Raw genomic sequence first — 15,984 nt, 5'->3', positions numbered from 1 at the left:
GCAATTTCAGTGGTTTTTAAATGACAAAGAAAATATTGATGCACGTCATGACCAAACAATATGATATAGTAAACTTTTTGGTTGTGTGGTTATCACACTGGATTTTCACTGAGGAACCATTTCCTGGTCTCTTCTTCTGTTTTTTTTTTTTTTTTAGAAAGTCGAAATGTGCATTTACAGTAAAAGTACAGTAAAAACACATGTGGTTATCTACTCAGAGCAGCAATTTGAAGAGTATTTTTTGATAGCATGGAGAGTTAAAAGGTTATGGCAGTCACAATAAGCACATTAATACTTTAGTTATAGCCAAAATTGTGTTGTGTGAGATCCCACTGACTTTAATAAAGAGTCCAAAATCCACCAAGTTCATCTTTGAGTCCATTTGAATGCTTGAAATTCACTCAAGGGACTGATAACTGATACTGAGTCCACAAGGATGGAGTGGAAAGCAGCCTTTGTCTCTTTAAAAAGCCGGCCTGGCAGCTGAACACATTCAATAATTCTTTGAAAAACATGAGATGAGGAAGTGGGAAGTTGAGTTGTGCCTGGTTCTTGTGTGGTACTTACTGTAAATTCATGCAAGGAACTAAAACACAGACATACCTGCAAAACAAGAGGACAAACTTTCAAGGACATAAAGTTCTTCAAACAATACCAAGCTTTACAGTAGTTGACTTAGTCTGTCTTTAAAATCTCTGATAATCTTTAACTTCTACACTGTTAGTCTTTTGTGAAGAAATGATAAGGGAGTGGAATGAAATTCAATAAAGGGACATTGTAAACGGCATGTTTGCTTATTGTTGCTGGGTGAGTTTCTTTGAGAAGCTCAGTTCCTGATTAAGTAAGTGAATTAGAGCGCATGTGATTCTCTTCCTCTTTCAGTCTGACTCTTTGGCTACGCTGGCACATCGTCTGAGAAAGGGCAAGCTACGTCTTCCGGACGAACTGTTGCTTCAGGTAAGAGTGAGTGTGGGTTAAATGTATATGGCAGCAATGTTTTCTGAGTTGTAATGCTTAATCTCAACACAGATGGTGCAGGCAGTTAACACAGATCTCTCAAAGGGTAAAATCTGAAAGGGTACGTGGCTACTCTACTGCAAAATAAGTTATATTTAGTCTCTCAGTGTGCTTTGGTTGTTGTTATAAGGTTTGACTTGTAAAGATTTGTTATCAGTTGAGCAAACTAGTGTTGCAACTCAGGTTAAGACAGATGTGGTTTGTATTGAGTGCACCATCTCTGAGTGTTGAAAACACTGAGATCTGCATTCAGATGAAACATGAAACATACTTGAGCCAAACTGACAACATTGAGGATGCTTTTTTTTCACTGGGTATAAAGAAAGGTTTTGGTTTCTAGTGTGGGCTGTAAAAACCGAATGATCTTCAATAAAACAACAAAAACAACCCACATTCTTCAGACAGTCACACTTTACATCACATTATCATATTTTAGACTTGCACAGAGTCCAGATCTGCCATCCACACATGCAGTGTACTAAAGTTCAAGCAAAGTCAGCAGCAAAAGTGAAGTATGAGTTAGAAATGGTTAGCTTTATTTTGGTTTAGTGGGGAGAATGACACGCTGTAGACAAAAAGCATGTAACTGCTCTGGTTTAAAGCTGTATGCACATCTAGCTTGAAACACGCAGTGCTGGTAAAGATGGTGGACCATCTTTATGCCCTGACAATCAGCCTAGGTTGATATAGCTCAAGCTCACCCTGCTGACCTCTCAGGGGACATGTGGTTTCATGTGAAGCAATGACTGTTAGCTCTTTCAATGAAGCATGAAATAAACCGCTTTATACTTCTCCTCCACTGCATAGTATTTCAGTAATGTTGTATTTGTACATCTTCTTTAATTTCTTTCTTTCCAATCTTTCTTCACAGTACTGCTCTGTCTTCTGTTGCTCTTGCATAAACAGGAATTTTGCTGATGTTCTTGTCCTTCCTTTCCAGCTGCTGAGATGTTCCTGTGCTGTTGGTTGGGTCTGGTGGCTCTCATCCCCACAACCTTAAGCACGAATCCTGGAGTAAAGGTCAGGCTGACAGAAAAGGGCATTGAATATGGTAAGGTTTGTGTAAAAATGCTTCATTTTTAGAAAAGCACTGATTTCTCCAGGATTTGTTCATCAGATTCTTTTTTCTTTGGTTTTTCTTAGGCAGGCAACTGGGCATGGCTGTCATCCAGCAGAAACTCGGATCAATCAAAATTCCAGACTTTTCTGGGACAGAGAAGGTGTCTCCGATTGGAAAGGTTCAGTATAGTTTGTCAAAGTAAGCCACCAGATTTTTTTTCTTTTGCATGTGTTTAGATTCTGTAGCAAACTGTTATTTTGTCCTTTTCCTTCTTTAACAAAAAAACATTAATTCCTCCAGTATGCACATAGTTAATGTGGGCTTACCAAAGTCTTCAGTGGATCTGGTGCCAGGGACTGGAGTCAGAATGTCTATAGGTGATGCCTTCATCAGTCTGAATGGAAACTGGAGGGTCAAGTACCTGCGAATAATGTGAGTGAGGTAACATCTCTTCTATAGGGAAAATAATTTGGTTGCTTAAAAATATAATATCTGATATCCTTTTTATTTTACTAGAAAGGACAGCGGGTCTTTTGATTTGGATGTGAATGGTCTCAGTATCGCTACGACCATCTCCATCAAGAGTGACGAGACAGGCCGACCAGCGGTCAGCAGTGACAGCTGCTCAGCCACTGTTGGAAGTGCAAAGGTCAAGTTTCATGGTGGAGCGAGGTGAGAAACCCAGCTGTGAGGGAGAAGGGTTTTACTATTTTACTTCATTTTCTTGACAAATGGCAGAATTTCTCTAAATCCTGCTGTTATTGTTTTTGTTTGTCTTTTGTTAGCTGGCTGTACAATCTCTTCACAACATTTATTGATAAGGCTCTGCGCAATGCACTCCAGAAACAGGTGAGAGCAAATCAGCTACTTGCAGCAGAAATCCAGCTCATGCAACTGACCAGAAGTGTCTGCTAGTGCACAGTGTCTCACATTATCTTTTACTCTGAAGTAGAATGAATATATAATATAAAAGGTGCATCTACAGATGTGCCAAGCTTCACTGTTGGTCATGTACATTGATTAATTAATTTTTTCCACAACTGCTCTTTTGTTTGAAACATTCACCAAAGGTTTAATTTTGAAATGCCACTGTGAGCCTTTAATGATGACTTTCTTCGATACAAATCACTGTCTCGAGATTTCTTCCTGAAAATAAAGTTCTTCTTTTCACTACTTGCTGTTGCAGATCTGCCCCCTGGTGGCTGATGCAGTATCTGATTTAAACCCTCAGCTGAAAACTCTCAATGGTAAAGTATCCTGTTTAGTTAGTCAATCAGCTGTTTCACTGGTGATGAACACATGAGTGAGCTTCTGTCTCTATGCAGTCTTAGCCAAGGTGGACAAGTATGCAGAGATTGAATATTCCATGGTATCGTCCCCGACTGTTTTAAAGTCCTCGATAGATCTGAGCTTGAAGGTAGAGAATTATGCAACACTACATTTTTACAGGAATCCAAAGATATCATTTTATTGTTTTTAAAAAATCTGGAGCATTGTTTTCTGGGTCTTCTTTCTCAGGGGGAATTTTACAACATCGGGAAACATCAGGAGCCTCCGTTCTCACCAGCGGCCTTTTACCTGCCACCCCAGAACAACAACATGTTGTACATCGGCATGTCTGCCTTTACTGTCAACTCTGCAGCCTTCGTCTACAACAATGCTGGAGTCCTCAGCCTGTCCATCACTGACGACATGGTAAACTGCTGCCTCCTGAGTCTCATACCTTCTTTTCAGGGCATCAAACTGATCTCTAACCTTTCTCACTTTGTCGTGCCAGATACCAAAAAGCTCTCCAATCCGACTCAACACCAAAACGTTTGGAGCCTTTATCCCACAGGTGACAACACAATTTGGTTTATTTAAAGTATAAATGTTTGGTAGCTTGTCATCTGAATTTCTTCTTTCTTTGCCAGATTGCTAAGCAGTTCCCAGGTCTGATGATGAAGCTGCTGGTGAAGATGGAGAAAACCCCCACACTGACCTTTGAGCCCAACAACGCAACAGTCCAGGCCACCACCACAGTGACGGCCTTTGCCATCCAGCCCAACTCTACTCTGTCGCCTCTTTTTGTCCTGAACTTGGTAAGTTACCCAGCTGATATGATTTTTAAATTGTCTTTGTGGTTTTAGAAAACCATCTGAAATGAACCACCATTGCCTTGACAGGAGGTCAGCGTGAGTGCCCGTATGTTTGTCAGTGAAATGAAATTGGCTGCAGCTGTCACCCTCAACAAGTGAGTTAACTGGCAAAGAAAAATAGGGCCGAGAGGTCTTTATTAAGATGAACATCACGTTCTAATTTAGTCTAATTTGCACAGAATGGATCTGACCCTGGACAAAAGTTATGTGGGAGACTTTCAGGTAAGAAGTGCGTTTCTATACAATAACAGTCTGAATCATCAGCAACTCGAACTAACCCTACATCTAACCTACAGGTGGGACCACTGGAAAATGTCTTTCAAGGGGTCCTCAAATTGGTGGTGATACCTGCTGTTAATGGTGAGTTCATCCTCACTTTGAACTCTAAAGAGGATTTTTCACCAAAAGTTCCAAAAAGGATTTCCATTTGTATTTTCTCAACGCTTCCAAAGTCCTGGGGAATATTATACAAACAACTTGAAGGACCTACACAGAGCATACAATGAGCTTTGCAGACGAATGTTTAAATACTCGAGTTTAATACTGACACTGGGCAATGACTGTAACGTGGAATAACCACTCCTGACTTCACAGTTAATGATGTCTCCTGCAAATCATTGTCATTACTTTTTACTTGAAAAATCTCTTGGGCCTATCCAACTAGCATAATCCACATCTTCATGTCGAGCCAGTTTGGGACAGCAGTAGAACAGACCATAAAAAGCTGCGGTGCAGACCCAAAAGCTCTGCCAGGGTGTGTAGTTGAAAACATTGGATCGTTATTATCAGTGCATTGAGTAAAACAGCCCTCCAGAAATGTACTGCTGATGTATATCCACTGTGTGGGTACTGGTAGGCACAACGTAGCAGAGATGTGTTTGTTTTTTAAGAAGAGGTCCTTCTTACGTGGTTTAGTGCTGCTGTAAATGATGTTCATCAGCAAGATGCTGTGGCCACGTTGCTTATCTGTGCTTCTCGTATTCTTCTATTCTTTCTCTGTCTCTGTGCGACAGAGAGACGGGAGGCGCTGGGTAGCTTGGAGATTGTTTGGGATAAGTAAGCAGGGAAGTTGGATAGTGCAGTCTTCCCAATGAGCCAACATGTCGCTGCCATTTAGGGACTACCACACTCATTTCACAATGAATGAAATTCACCAGTGAACTTACTTTAGCATATTCCACAGTTCGCCCACTCTCACCTCATCAAACAGCCACAAAGGTTTTTGTGCTCGAATCACAAACTTTCCTCAGCAATCACCTTACTCTGGATTCCTGCAACTGATTCTTCTTCCTCAAAGTGAAACTGTAGAGTCACCGTCCCTGTTCTGATGCAGTGAAAGAGACATGCAACTCTGCCCTATGAGAAAACCTTGAAAGAAAGATTAAGCCTAATTTAAATCTGGTCAAGTTTTTACTTCTAGGTGGAGTTGCAGAAATGTGTGATTGTAACTTGAACATCTCCATGACTGGATTGGATTTGCAAACTCACTGATTTTCCTCCTAAAGTGTATTTTAATGTTGTATTTCAGTAGATGGCAGTAGATCCATAGATTCCAAAACATGAGCCGTCTAATACAAGTACTTCCTATTAACAATAGGCCACTTATAAAACTGTGAAAGTTGATCTAAAATTATGAATCTTACTTTACAGCCCAACTTGCTAAGGGATACCCACTGCCCACAATTGGAAAGATGAAGCTTATGAACACCCAGCTTGATGTGCTGAAGGTCAGAGATACTGATAATGTGTTTGATAAGTTTGTTTAAGCATGTTTGTGAGCTTAGCGCTTTTGTTTATGACATGAGATCTAATTAGAAATCTTGACATTTCTAAGAGAGATTTTTTAACTCAAAGCTGTGAACTGTTCCTTCTAGGACTACATCCTGATTGGGACAGATGTTCAGTTCAGCTGAACTGCACTCCTGAAAACTCCCAGGAGTCTTTTCTGCATTCTGGCGTCCTTCCATGAAGACACAATTACAGTCAGAGTACGATAATCTGGCAGAAATTCCACTAAAACCCCCAAAACAAAAAACAAACAAAAAAAAAACAAATGAGAATGAGTATTACTTCTGTCTGATGACTGTTTGGACATCATTTGATTTTTAAAATATATATTATATATTTTCTATGCATTGATTTTGTGAACTTTTGTGATAGGTATATAAACAGTTGATACCGACCTAATCTTTTCTTAAACTCATCAGGAAAGTTTGTACTGATGTCAAGGGTATGATTCAGTGGTCCATTTTGTTTAGGAAGATCCTGAGTGAGTGAAGCAACCTGGAAGTCTCTACATGATGGCCATAGCTTCAGAAGGGTTCAGAACATTGTAACAGTTACAAAATAATCGAACACACTAACACAGTCCTGTTAAAGCAACATTTGGACAGGAATTTCACTTTTATTGTTACAGATTCAATAAAATCTGTGATAAAAAAGTAACTTCCTGTATGCAGATTACTGAGATCACTTTATTTCTGCTCTGTTTCATTAAAATAAAAGTGTTATTGAGGTGTGTGTGGTTCATCACTAAATACTGATCATAGAAAGTTAGTGTTTTAAAAAAGAGTCAAGTTTGGGGGGTTTAGGTTTGAGCTAAAGCACACATCCATTCTAATAACATCTCCACCTCTCGCGCCAAATAAATCAACTCATATGAATAACTTTCACAGCCACAATACACATGGCATAAGGCCAGCCCCCCACTTCTATCCACAACTTTAAAAACTGTCACAATGGGAAACTCAGATGTGTGAATATGGACAGAAAGACAGAGACAAACCTCAGTTTTTCACTAATTAGCAGTTAATAAATTCACTGATCTACAATAGTTTTTATACCACTGTGTTAGCAAGCCTTACCTCCCTTTCTGACATATTTAATCTAAGTAATCGATAATGAGTCAGAGTCACATAATGAATCAAATATATTTACATATTCAGCACCAAACAGTTTATAATAATTATAATAATTATATATATAAATATAAAAACTCAAAAGAAATACATGTTTATTATGTAGTTCACAGAGGCAGGAAGCTTTCTGTCCTTCTCTTGAAGAAATTTGCTATTACACTAGAGCGCATTAGCAGGTTTCAAACTGCATTAACACACATATTACTGTGCATCGTGTTTTACCAGACATGTTTCAACAGGCATTCTACACTGTAAACAAAATCTGTAATTTACCAGAACTTTTTAAAATATATTTTTTCAGAAATTTCCTGTTATTTTTAAATACATGAAATATCATTGAATTACAAAAAAGACGTGAATTAACATGTCGAATGTACAATAACGTGAAAAATTGCACCTGTAAATAAAGATGATTTATTTGCAGATGTTTTTGTAATTTTACATAGATTTGCTTGTTAATCAACTTCTATGTTATGTAATTTTGTGTTGTTATGGCTATGTAACATCAGAAAGTATTAATAGACTGTCAATTGGTAGGTATATTTACAGTAATTTGCAGTAATTTCACAGTCTGTTTTATAATAGTCATGTATCTTTTGTCATTATTTCCCCTAAATTGGTAAAATTATAGAAAAGTAATAATAACAGAAATGCATATTTTATATTATTCTTAAAATAGTCACAAAATAAAGTGAAGTGAGATTAAAGGCTTGCATCAATAAAATACAATCAATAGCATTTTAACCCTTTCATTCATTGTGGTCACTACAGTGGACAGCTATTCAAAGGCTGTTTTTTTGTATTTGTATCAGTGTTGATGGTATACTTGCACATAAACCACTACATTAGACACTGATGTGCACTCGTTTGTCAATTTCATAAATTAAAACACGTTGTCCACCAAAGTGGACATGTAAAAAACTCTTCGAAAAGTACATTTTAAAAAATGTAGTCTTTTTTTCATGCCTAAAGATGAATAAAAATACTTAAGAAAAAAATCTTGATTGAGGTTGTCATAATTCATGCATGACAGGTTTAAATATAACAAAAATTTAAATACATTTTCTGAAACTAAAAATTTTCAAATATAAAAATATCAGAAAGAAGTAAAGGTTGAAGTCAGGAACAACACTGGCTGATGATGAAATACAGTCAGCTGGCATGGTGACACTGCCAGTATAACCTGCAGGGCTGGACTGGGACAAAAAATTGGGCATTTTCACTACAGACCGGCCCACCAGGTATTAAAGCCATAAAGCCTTTGAATGAAAACAAATGCTGTTGTGACAGTGATGTACACTGTCTTTTTGGTATATTTATGATTTCTATACATTTTACGTCAGATAAAAACTTTGTTCGCAAGATTCAGATAATTATTTAATAAAAGCTAAATATTTGAAATGAGAATAAGAAAGAAAAGCATTTCTTTGTGCCCCCCTTTCCCTGTTAATGCCCTACCTGGCCCCCTGGCAACACTTTGCTAGACCCGCCCCTGCACAGTTACCAGCTGTCAGCTACTTAGAAAAGGATCTTGGTGTTATTTGTCTCTCAGAAACAGTTCATAACTTCCCTTCAACTCATTCATGTCACCTAAAAGGTAAACCTGTTTCTCCATCACCTGTTCAGCTCTGATGATTCAGTAAGGACATCTCCTGGTTTCATCCTCATGTTTCCCTCTCACCACATATCCAAACCGATATCATGACCAGCAGCTTTACAGCTGTGGCTCCAGCAAACATCAGCTGATACTAGAAATTAATATTAAATAAATTCTAACAACAGCTGATCAAGCTTAAACGTGCTGCTGTTGTTTAGCACGACATCCGCTAGTTTCCTGTCTCTGGCGCAAAGTCGGCGATAAATAAACAAGAGAGAAAAGCCGATCAGCTGATCATTGATCAGTTTCATGATTTAAGTAGCAACAGAAGGGGGGGAGATAAGAGAAGAGGCAGCTGTGCAGCGTAAAGACAGAATAACTCCAGCTTTGTGTCTTTTTCCATTCTAGCTAAAGTCCGGGACAAACTGCATCTCTTCTCAGCTCAATACGAAGAACGTAATATTTTCTCTAAATGAGGGACCATTCCATTTTTAAGGAGCTGTTGGCAACTCTACTAACTAACCTTATGAATAAAATAAAGTTCACTATCAGTAACATCATAGCAACCGAACAGCTGTATAGAAACTCCGTCATGCTAGCTCACGCAGTACGAGTTATTGTAACTGACTGTAAAAAGTCAGCACAATGAAAATAAACTCCATCTAAACTTGGTTTATATCTGACCCAGATGGACTGCAGGTCAAAACTTCTTACCTGAAGTTCAGTTCACCTGATACTTGGACCGGCGGCTGCCTCGGGTCTCTCCTCCTCCTGCCTCCCCTTCCATAGCTGGACTTGCCATCGGTCATACCGGGCACTTGCCCGGTGGGCCGCTGGCAATTTTTTGTTTTTATGGGCCGATCGATTTTTTTTTTTTTTGGAAGGGTATAAATAATGAAAGGTGTTGGATTGGCCAATTGGTCATGATCGACTCTGGGCTGGACCAATTACAGCCGAGGAGGTTGGATGCACCCTCCCCCTTGTTTAGTAGTGATTGGATTTCCGGCTCTTTTGGCTCCGAACCGGCTCTTCAGGTTGTTTTGTTGCTTTAATTAATTTATTATTAACAATAATATAAAATTATGCACAAAAGGAATTACTAATGTAAAAAAAAAAAGTGGTTTTATTTATATATGTTTATATATAAATATATGTGGTGGCCCCTAGAGACAAAACACGTACAAACTCCAAAACACATTTCTAGAGTTAACTGAACTTCCAAAACAGAGCTACCTAGATCACTTAAATTACACAATTGAAAGCATGAAAGCATATGTGTATTGTTTGTGTATTTATACACAAGCATTCATATATAGTCAAATAATAAAAAAAAAAATGTTTATTTACTTGTTATTACTGTCACTACCCGATCCGTACCGGAAACCCGATCGGTACCACGCATGCGCAAATCTTGCGTCACTTCCTCTCTTTGCCAACATTGCGACATTCAATATATTTGAATGATACGGTTAGCGCCCAGTTAGCTCCTAGCATTTCTCAACAGCTCTGCCTCCTTTTCGACTACCGGGACATTTAAACAATGGATAATCTGTATCCGCAACAAATTTTTGCTTTTCTCCTCAACAGAGAGTGTTCCCCGATTGAACAACAGCTAGGGCAGGGCGATATGGCCAAAAATATTTATCACGATATATATTTGAAAATTTGCGATAACGATATAACTGACGATATAATTGATGCGAGACAAAATACAACTCCACAACATTACTAGCACAAAAAGGCAACCTTCCATTTATTTTCACTTAAACAAGAAGCTGGTTTTTATGTACATTAAAGCTTTATAAAAATGTAACAGTGCAAATTCCTTGCTGAAAGTTTAACCAAAAGGCATTTCCAGTAGAAATGGGCTGACATATCCTGAGCATAACCATGTATAATATCCACTGAAGTTATAAAGAGGTGCTTTGCAACATTAAACTGCAGTGTGCATTACGTATTTTTCGGACCATAAGGTGCACAGGATTATAAGGCACATTAAGCGAAACAAAGCAGTCAGATAAATCAAACTTTATTAAACTCATTCTTCTTGCTTCCTCCACTTCTGTACCATTGATTTATTAATGAATGAATTCTGCTCTATTCCCATGTTGTTGCAGTATATTAATGACTAACCTTGTATTGTAGATGGATTCTAAGTTGTTCTCCTGACTGAAGTTTGGTCCGTTTACAGCATCCTGCCATGCGATTGCATTTGTCTCTAACTATCAGGAACTTTAACACTTTTCCACTTATAAAAGTTAACGTTAGTGTTCGTCCTCCAGCTTCACTGTTTATGTTATGCTAACATAGCTGTGTCGCTAGCGATCAGGTAGCACATCATTATATACCAGCTAGCCCAACTTCAGTAACCCTACAAACGTCACTGCTGTTTAGTTTCCTGTCTTCATTTATGTTGGACGTGATAGCAGAGCTGTACGTTTGAATTTTTCCAGAAATCTCTGTCAGAACATGCTATATCATGCTTAGGTAACTAGCGAAACTAGCGAGCTAACTTCCGCTAGCTTCCTGCTAACTTCTAACTCCGTTAAATGTAATAAATTTTGTTTTCATGGATGTCTGGAAGTTAAACTTCATAGTTTCACCTGGTTAAGCAGCAATGCTGATCGTTTTATTAAAGATGAAAGAATTGAGACAGTTTTTAACTCTCAGTGATGCTGCAGTGTTGTTTGACCTGAAGTTACGGGGTTTAGGACCCAGATTACTCCCAGATTTAAGAGCATCTTAGTCCGACAAATATGACAATAACGACGGCCGCTTGCATGTTCTGCAAAAAAATGTGCTTTGTCGTGTATCTGACGGACAAACATCAAACCAGTTCCACATCACTGAAGTTGCACCATTTTTACAAACCAATTCTGGTTCATCTGTTTCACTCAACAATCGGCCATGTGTGTATGAAAACAAAGGCACTGCGCATGCGCGTTTTACTCATATTCTATCGCGATATTTCATTTTCCTATCATTGCCTAACATTATACCGGTATTACCGTGAACGGTATAATATGGCCCAGCCCTAACAACAGCGCCATAAAATAAGAAGAATGGTGCCTAATGACAGAGTTAATAATACAGACTTTATAATATGTCACGCGAAGATTCAGCAGCCAGATGAAGTGTTTACTGGCAATTGACAGTGATAGAGGACATTATCATCACTTTTCCAACAATCCTCTTCACACAGAAAAGCATAAACACACTCGATTATCACTAAATCAAATTTAACACACGTTTGTAATTACGCTAATTCAGTTTACAATAGGGTTCATTCGCTCAGTCAGCAGGTGGCAGTATCCTCGTACACTGGGGAGTACACTGCTAGTGATGGGATTTCCGGCTCTTTTTAGAGATCCGGCTCTTTCGGCTCGGCTCACTAAAAAGAGCCGGCTCTCATAGCTGGACTTGCCATCGGTCATACCGGGCACTTGCCCGGTGGGCCGCTGGCAATTTTTTGTTTTTATGGGCCGATCGATTTTTTTTTTTTTTGGAAGGGTATAAATAATGAAAGGTGTTGGATTGGCCAATTGGTCATGATCGACTCTGGGCTGGACCAATTACAGCCGAGGAGGTTGGATGCACCCTCCCCCTTGGTTAGTAGTGATTGGATTTCCGGCTCTTTTGGCTCCGAACCGGCTCTTCAGGTTGTTTTGTTGCTTTAATTAATTTATTATTAACAATAATATAAAATTATGCACAAAAGGAATTACTAATGTAAAAAAAGTGGTTTTATTTATATATGTTTATATATAAATATATGCGGTGGCCCCTAGAGAACACGTACAAACTCCAAAACACATTTCTAGCATGAACTGAACTTCCAAAGCAGAGCTACTAGATCACTTAAATTACACAATTGAAAGCATGTGTGTATTGTTTGTGTATTTATACACAGGCACTCAAATATATTCAAATAATTAAAAAAAAAAAGAGTTCATCTACCTGTTACTATCACACACCAAATCCGGTCGTTGGTACTTGCTGGCTTGTGTAGCCACAAGATAACAAAAGCTCAACACTGCGCCCAGCATCCTGGAGCACTTCTGTTGTCTTTTGTAAGTGTTTTGAGTTTTTATGTGCTTCTGAGTTTTTACGTGCTTCGGAGTTTGTACGTGTTTTTACGTGTTTTGGAGTTTGTACATGCTTCAGAGTTCGTACGTGATTTGAAGTTTGTATGTGCTTTGTCTCTAGGGACCACTGTAAATATACTTTTGTTTATTCACGCCACATAAAATGTAATAAATAAATCATATAATACAAAAATCAACTATTCACATTTCAACTTTAAACTATTTAAATTTTCAGCTGTTTCCTTTTACAAATTTAAAGTGAAAACAACACACTGCAAAACACAACACAATTAAATATAAATTATAATATGAAAACAAAAAGAAGATGCACATTCTCTGTCATATGGGCCTGCATGAATAAACTTTCTGAATCCTTTATCATCTGCAACCGAAAATAGTTGTGGATGATTACTATACCTTTCTAATGTCACGTTGTTGTCCCTGGCTCTCTTTCTCTCTCTCTCTCTCTCTCTCTCTGGCTCTGTTCCTGTGCTACTGAGTGTAACTACCGCCCCTCCCCCCTCTGCCCAGCGTAAAGCACAAGGCTCGCATGCAGAGTGAAGCGGAAAAAAAGTGCGAGAGAGAGGGTGAGAGAAAGAAAAGAAAAAAAAACCCACGTGACGGCTCGCGATAAGGAGCCGGCTCTCGTCGTTCACGTCAAAGAGCTGGCTCTAAGAGCCATTTCGTTCGCGAACGACCCATCACTATTCTCCTTAGCTCTGCCCCGGAATGAGCAGGAAACACTGCTGCACTTGAACACTTTTATTACAGGTCTGGACAATCACATACCTACTCTTCCTGCTTCAATGTTCCACACAGAGAAGGACAATATCCACTGGACTGATATGACAGCGAAGTGTATGTTGGAGTACTGGAGTGACTATGTAAATGTGGTGTCCCCATAAGCCCAGCGAATAGGGAGGGGGTGAGTAGTGGTGTTATCAATTTATCTAAACACTTTCAGCCTTCCACTGCTCAGCGGACCCTTTTAAGTAGGGGCCTTAATTTCATTCCCACAAAAGGTTATAATAAAAATTTCCTGTTACAATGTAGATACGATATCCAACAATACCACAGAAGGGTCAAATTGGCTATACATTATGGGGATAAGTCTGACACAGAACCCCAGCCTTTCACTCCCAAATCTGATTGGTCTCCTCCCTTGGGTCAGCTTCCACAGGAGGTATCCACCTTGGTGAAAGCTGATTATGAATATTTTCAAAATCATTTCCACATTGACCGCATCAAACCCAATTTGAAGGGAGATGAAACCAAAGCTCTAAAAGAGCTAAGAGAAAACAAACAAATAATTATAAAACCGGCAGACAAAGGAAGTGCTGTGGTCATCCTGGACAGAGATCAATATTTACAGGAGGGCTACAGACAACTAAATGATACAACATACTATTCAAAATTGAAGAAACCCATCTATTTGGAAACACTGCCTATTGTGGAGAAAATAATTAATAATCTTTATCAAAAGAAATTCATTAATATGAAACAAAAAAACTATTTATTAGGCTCCTCTGAGCCAAGAGGAAGGTTGTTTTATTTGCTACCCAAAATCCACAAAGACCCGGCAAAGTGGTCTGTACCATTCCAGGTGCCCCCCGGGCGTCCCATCGTATCTGACTGTGAAAGTGAAACTTACCACACAGCAGAATACTTGGACTTTTTCCTAAATCCCTTGTCCACAAAGCATGATAGTTACATTAAAGATACATATGACTTTGTGGAGAAGGTGAAACAGGCAGAGGTACCCCCTAACTCATTTCTCTTCTCGATTGACATTGACAGCCTTTACACCAACATTGACATTAAGGAGGGAATGAACTCCATTAGGAATATTTTCCATAAATATCCAGACAAGAAAAGGCCAGAAAAAGAATTATTACAATTATTGGAAATCAATCTCACGAGAAATGACTTTGAGTTCAACGGGGACTTCTTCTTACAAATAAAAGGGACAGCCATGGGCAAGAAATTTGCCCCAGCATATGCCAACATATTCATGGCTGAATGGGAAACTGCAGCCCTGGCAAAATGTATTAAAAAAACCACTGTATTACTACAGGTTTCTTGACAACATCTGGGGAGTATGGCCTCATTCTGAACAAGATTTTGAAACGTTTCTAAGCACTCTGAATGATCACAATGACTCAATTAAACTTAAATCCACAATTAGCAACTCCACAATTGACTTCTTGGACACAACCACCTTTAAAGGCCCAAATTTTTCACAGACCCACAAATTGGACATCAAAGTATTTTTCAAACCCACGGACACACATGCATTGTTGTTTAAAACAAGCTTCCACCCGAAACATACCTTTGCTGGTTTAATTAAGTCCCAATTATTGCGATTTCACAGAATTTGCACCCAGCGGACTGATTTCAGAGCAGCGACCAAAATTCTATTTTCAGCTCTCACCACTAGAGGGTACTGTCGCTCTTTCCTTAGGAAATGCTTTAAATCATTCCTACAGACCAAACCCATTGATTTAACCCCCATTCTACCAGTGGTTTTGACATATGCCCCATCAACGTGCAAACTAATCAGAGTGATTAAGAACAACTTTCAAGATCTTGTCCAGAAAACCCAATTGCTGGGTGATTATAAGGTGATAGCTGCCTTTAGGAGGAATAGAAACCTGAGGGATTTCCTCATTAAGGCAAAACTCTCACCTCTCTCTGAGCCCAAACTCAGAGACCAGGGGCAATTTTTTAAGCACCAAATATGGTTGCGCAGCTTCTCAAACGGAAATGTATTCCACTCACAATGTAACGGTACTCCACGCTCCAAGAACTGTATTTATCTGATTACTTGCAGCAAATGTGGCATCCAATATGTTGGTGAGACAGGCAACACACTCCTGACCAGATTCACCCAGCACAGGTACAATGTGTTAAGAAAAAAGAACACACACACACATTTGGTGAAACACTTCCTGTCACCTGGCTGGGAATCTGTCAGAGCAACAGTGACACAGGCAAATCCCAGATGGACAGCTCAGCAGAGGAGGAAGGCTGAAAGAGTCTGGATTGCCAAATTAGACACTGTACACCCTAAGGGGTTGAATGAAAAAAGTTTTTAAAAGGACATAAAGTCCACACAATGTACATACTTGTCGATTATTACTGTCTTGTTGTTGCTATGCTTGTCATAATC

General features: G+C 38.9%; 1 protein-coding gene across 3 annotated transcripts; it reads left to right on the top strand.

Annotated features, from left to right (window-relative positions):
* Window positions 1-238: 238 nt before the first annotated feature.
* LOC147329918 (bactericidal permeability-increasing protein-like) lies at window positions 239-8,034 on the top strand. Of its 3 annotated transcripts, XM_086291330.1 has the most exons (17): window positions 239-807; window positions 883-957; window positions 1,958-2,068; window positions 2,161-2,275; window positions 2,378-2,509; window positions 2,594-2,749; window positions 2,863-2,926; window positions 3,264-3,324; window positions 3,403-3,494; window positions 3,596-3,772; window positions 3,855-3,914; window positions 3,991-4,158; window positions 4,243-4,310; window positions 4,395-4,437; window positions 4,512-4,575; window positions 5,866-5,942; window positions 6,090-8,033. In XM_086291330.1, the coding sequence occupies exons 3-17, from the start codon at window positions 1,966-1,968 to the stop codon at window positions 6,126-6,128; spliced, it is 1,419 nt and encodes a 472-aa protein (XP_086147456.1). In that variant the 5' UTR covers window positions 239-807; window positions 883-957; window positions 1,958-1,965; the 3' UTR covers window positions 6,129-8,033. The 3 variants fall into 3 exon arrangements, with proteins under 3 accessions (XP_086147456.1, XP_086147455.1, XP_086147458.1); XM_086291329.1 differs by having other exon boundaries at window positions 239-957; XM_086291332.1 differs by lacking the exons at window positions 239-807; window positions 883-957 and adding an exon at window positions 1,058-1,078 and having other exon boundaries at window positions 6,090-8,034.
* Window positions 8,035-15,984: the final 7,950 nt, after the last annotated feature.

This window comes from Aulonocara sp. 'chitande type north' Nkhata Bay, linkage group LG5 (assembly GCF_057382095.1).
Source record: "Aulonocara sp. 'chitande type north' Nkhata Bay isolate Kocher_YH1m ecotype deep benthic linkage group LG5, A_spYH_male_GT1.1, whole genome shotgun sequence".
Classification (NCBI taxonomy): Eukaryota; Metazoa; Chordata; class Actinopteri; order Cichliformes; family Cichlidae; genus Aulonocara; species Aulonocara sp. 'chitande type north' Nkhata Bay.
The sequence above is the reverse complement of the archived record's forward strand: the minus strand, read 5'-3'. Positions and strand labels throughout refer to the sequence as shown.

Coding starts and splice junctions, on each gene's coding strand:
- LOC147329918 (XM_086291332.1), top strand. CDS start 1,966: ATGTTCCTGTGCTGTTGGTTGGGTCTGGTGGCTCTCATCCCCACAACC. Junction 4,311..4,394: donor GCAGCTGTCACCCTCAACAA/GTGAGTTAACTG, acceptor TAATTTGCACAG/AATGGATCTGACCCTGGACA. Junction 4,438..4,511: donor GTTATGTGGGAGACTTTCAG/GTAAGAAGTGCG, acceptor TCTAACCTACAG/GTGGGACCACTGGAAAATGT.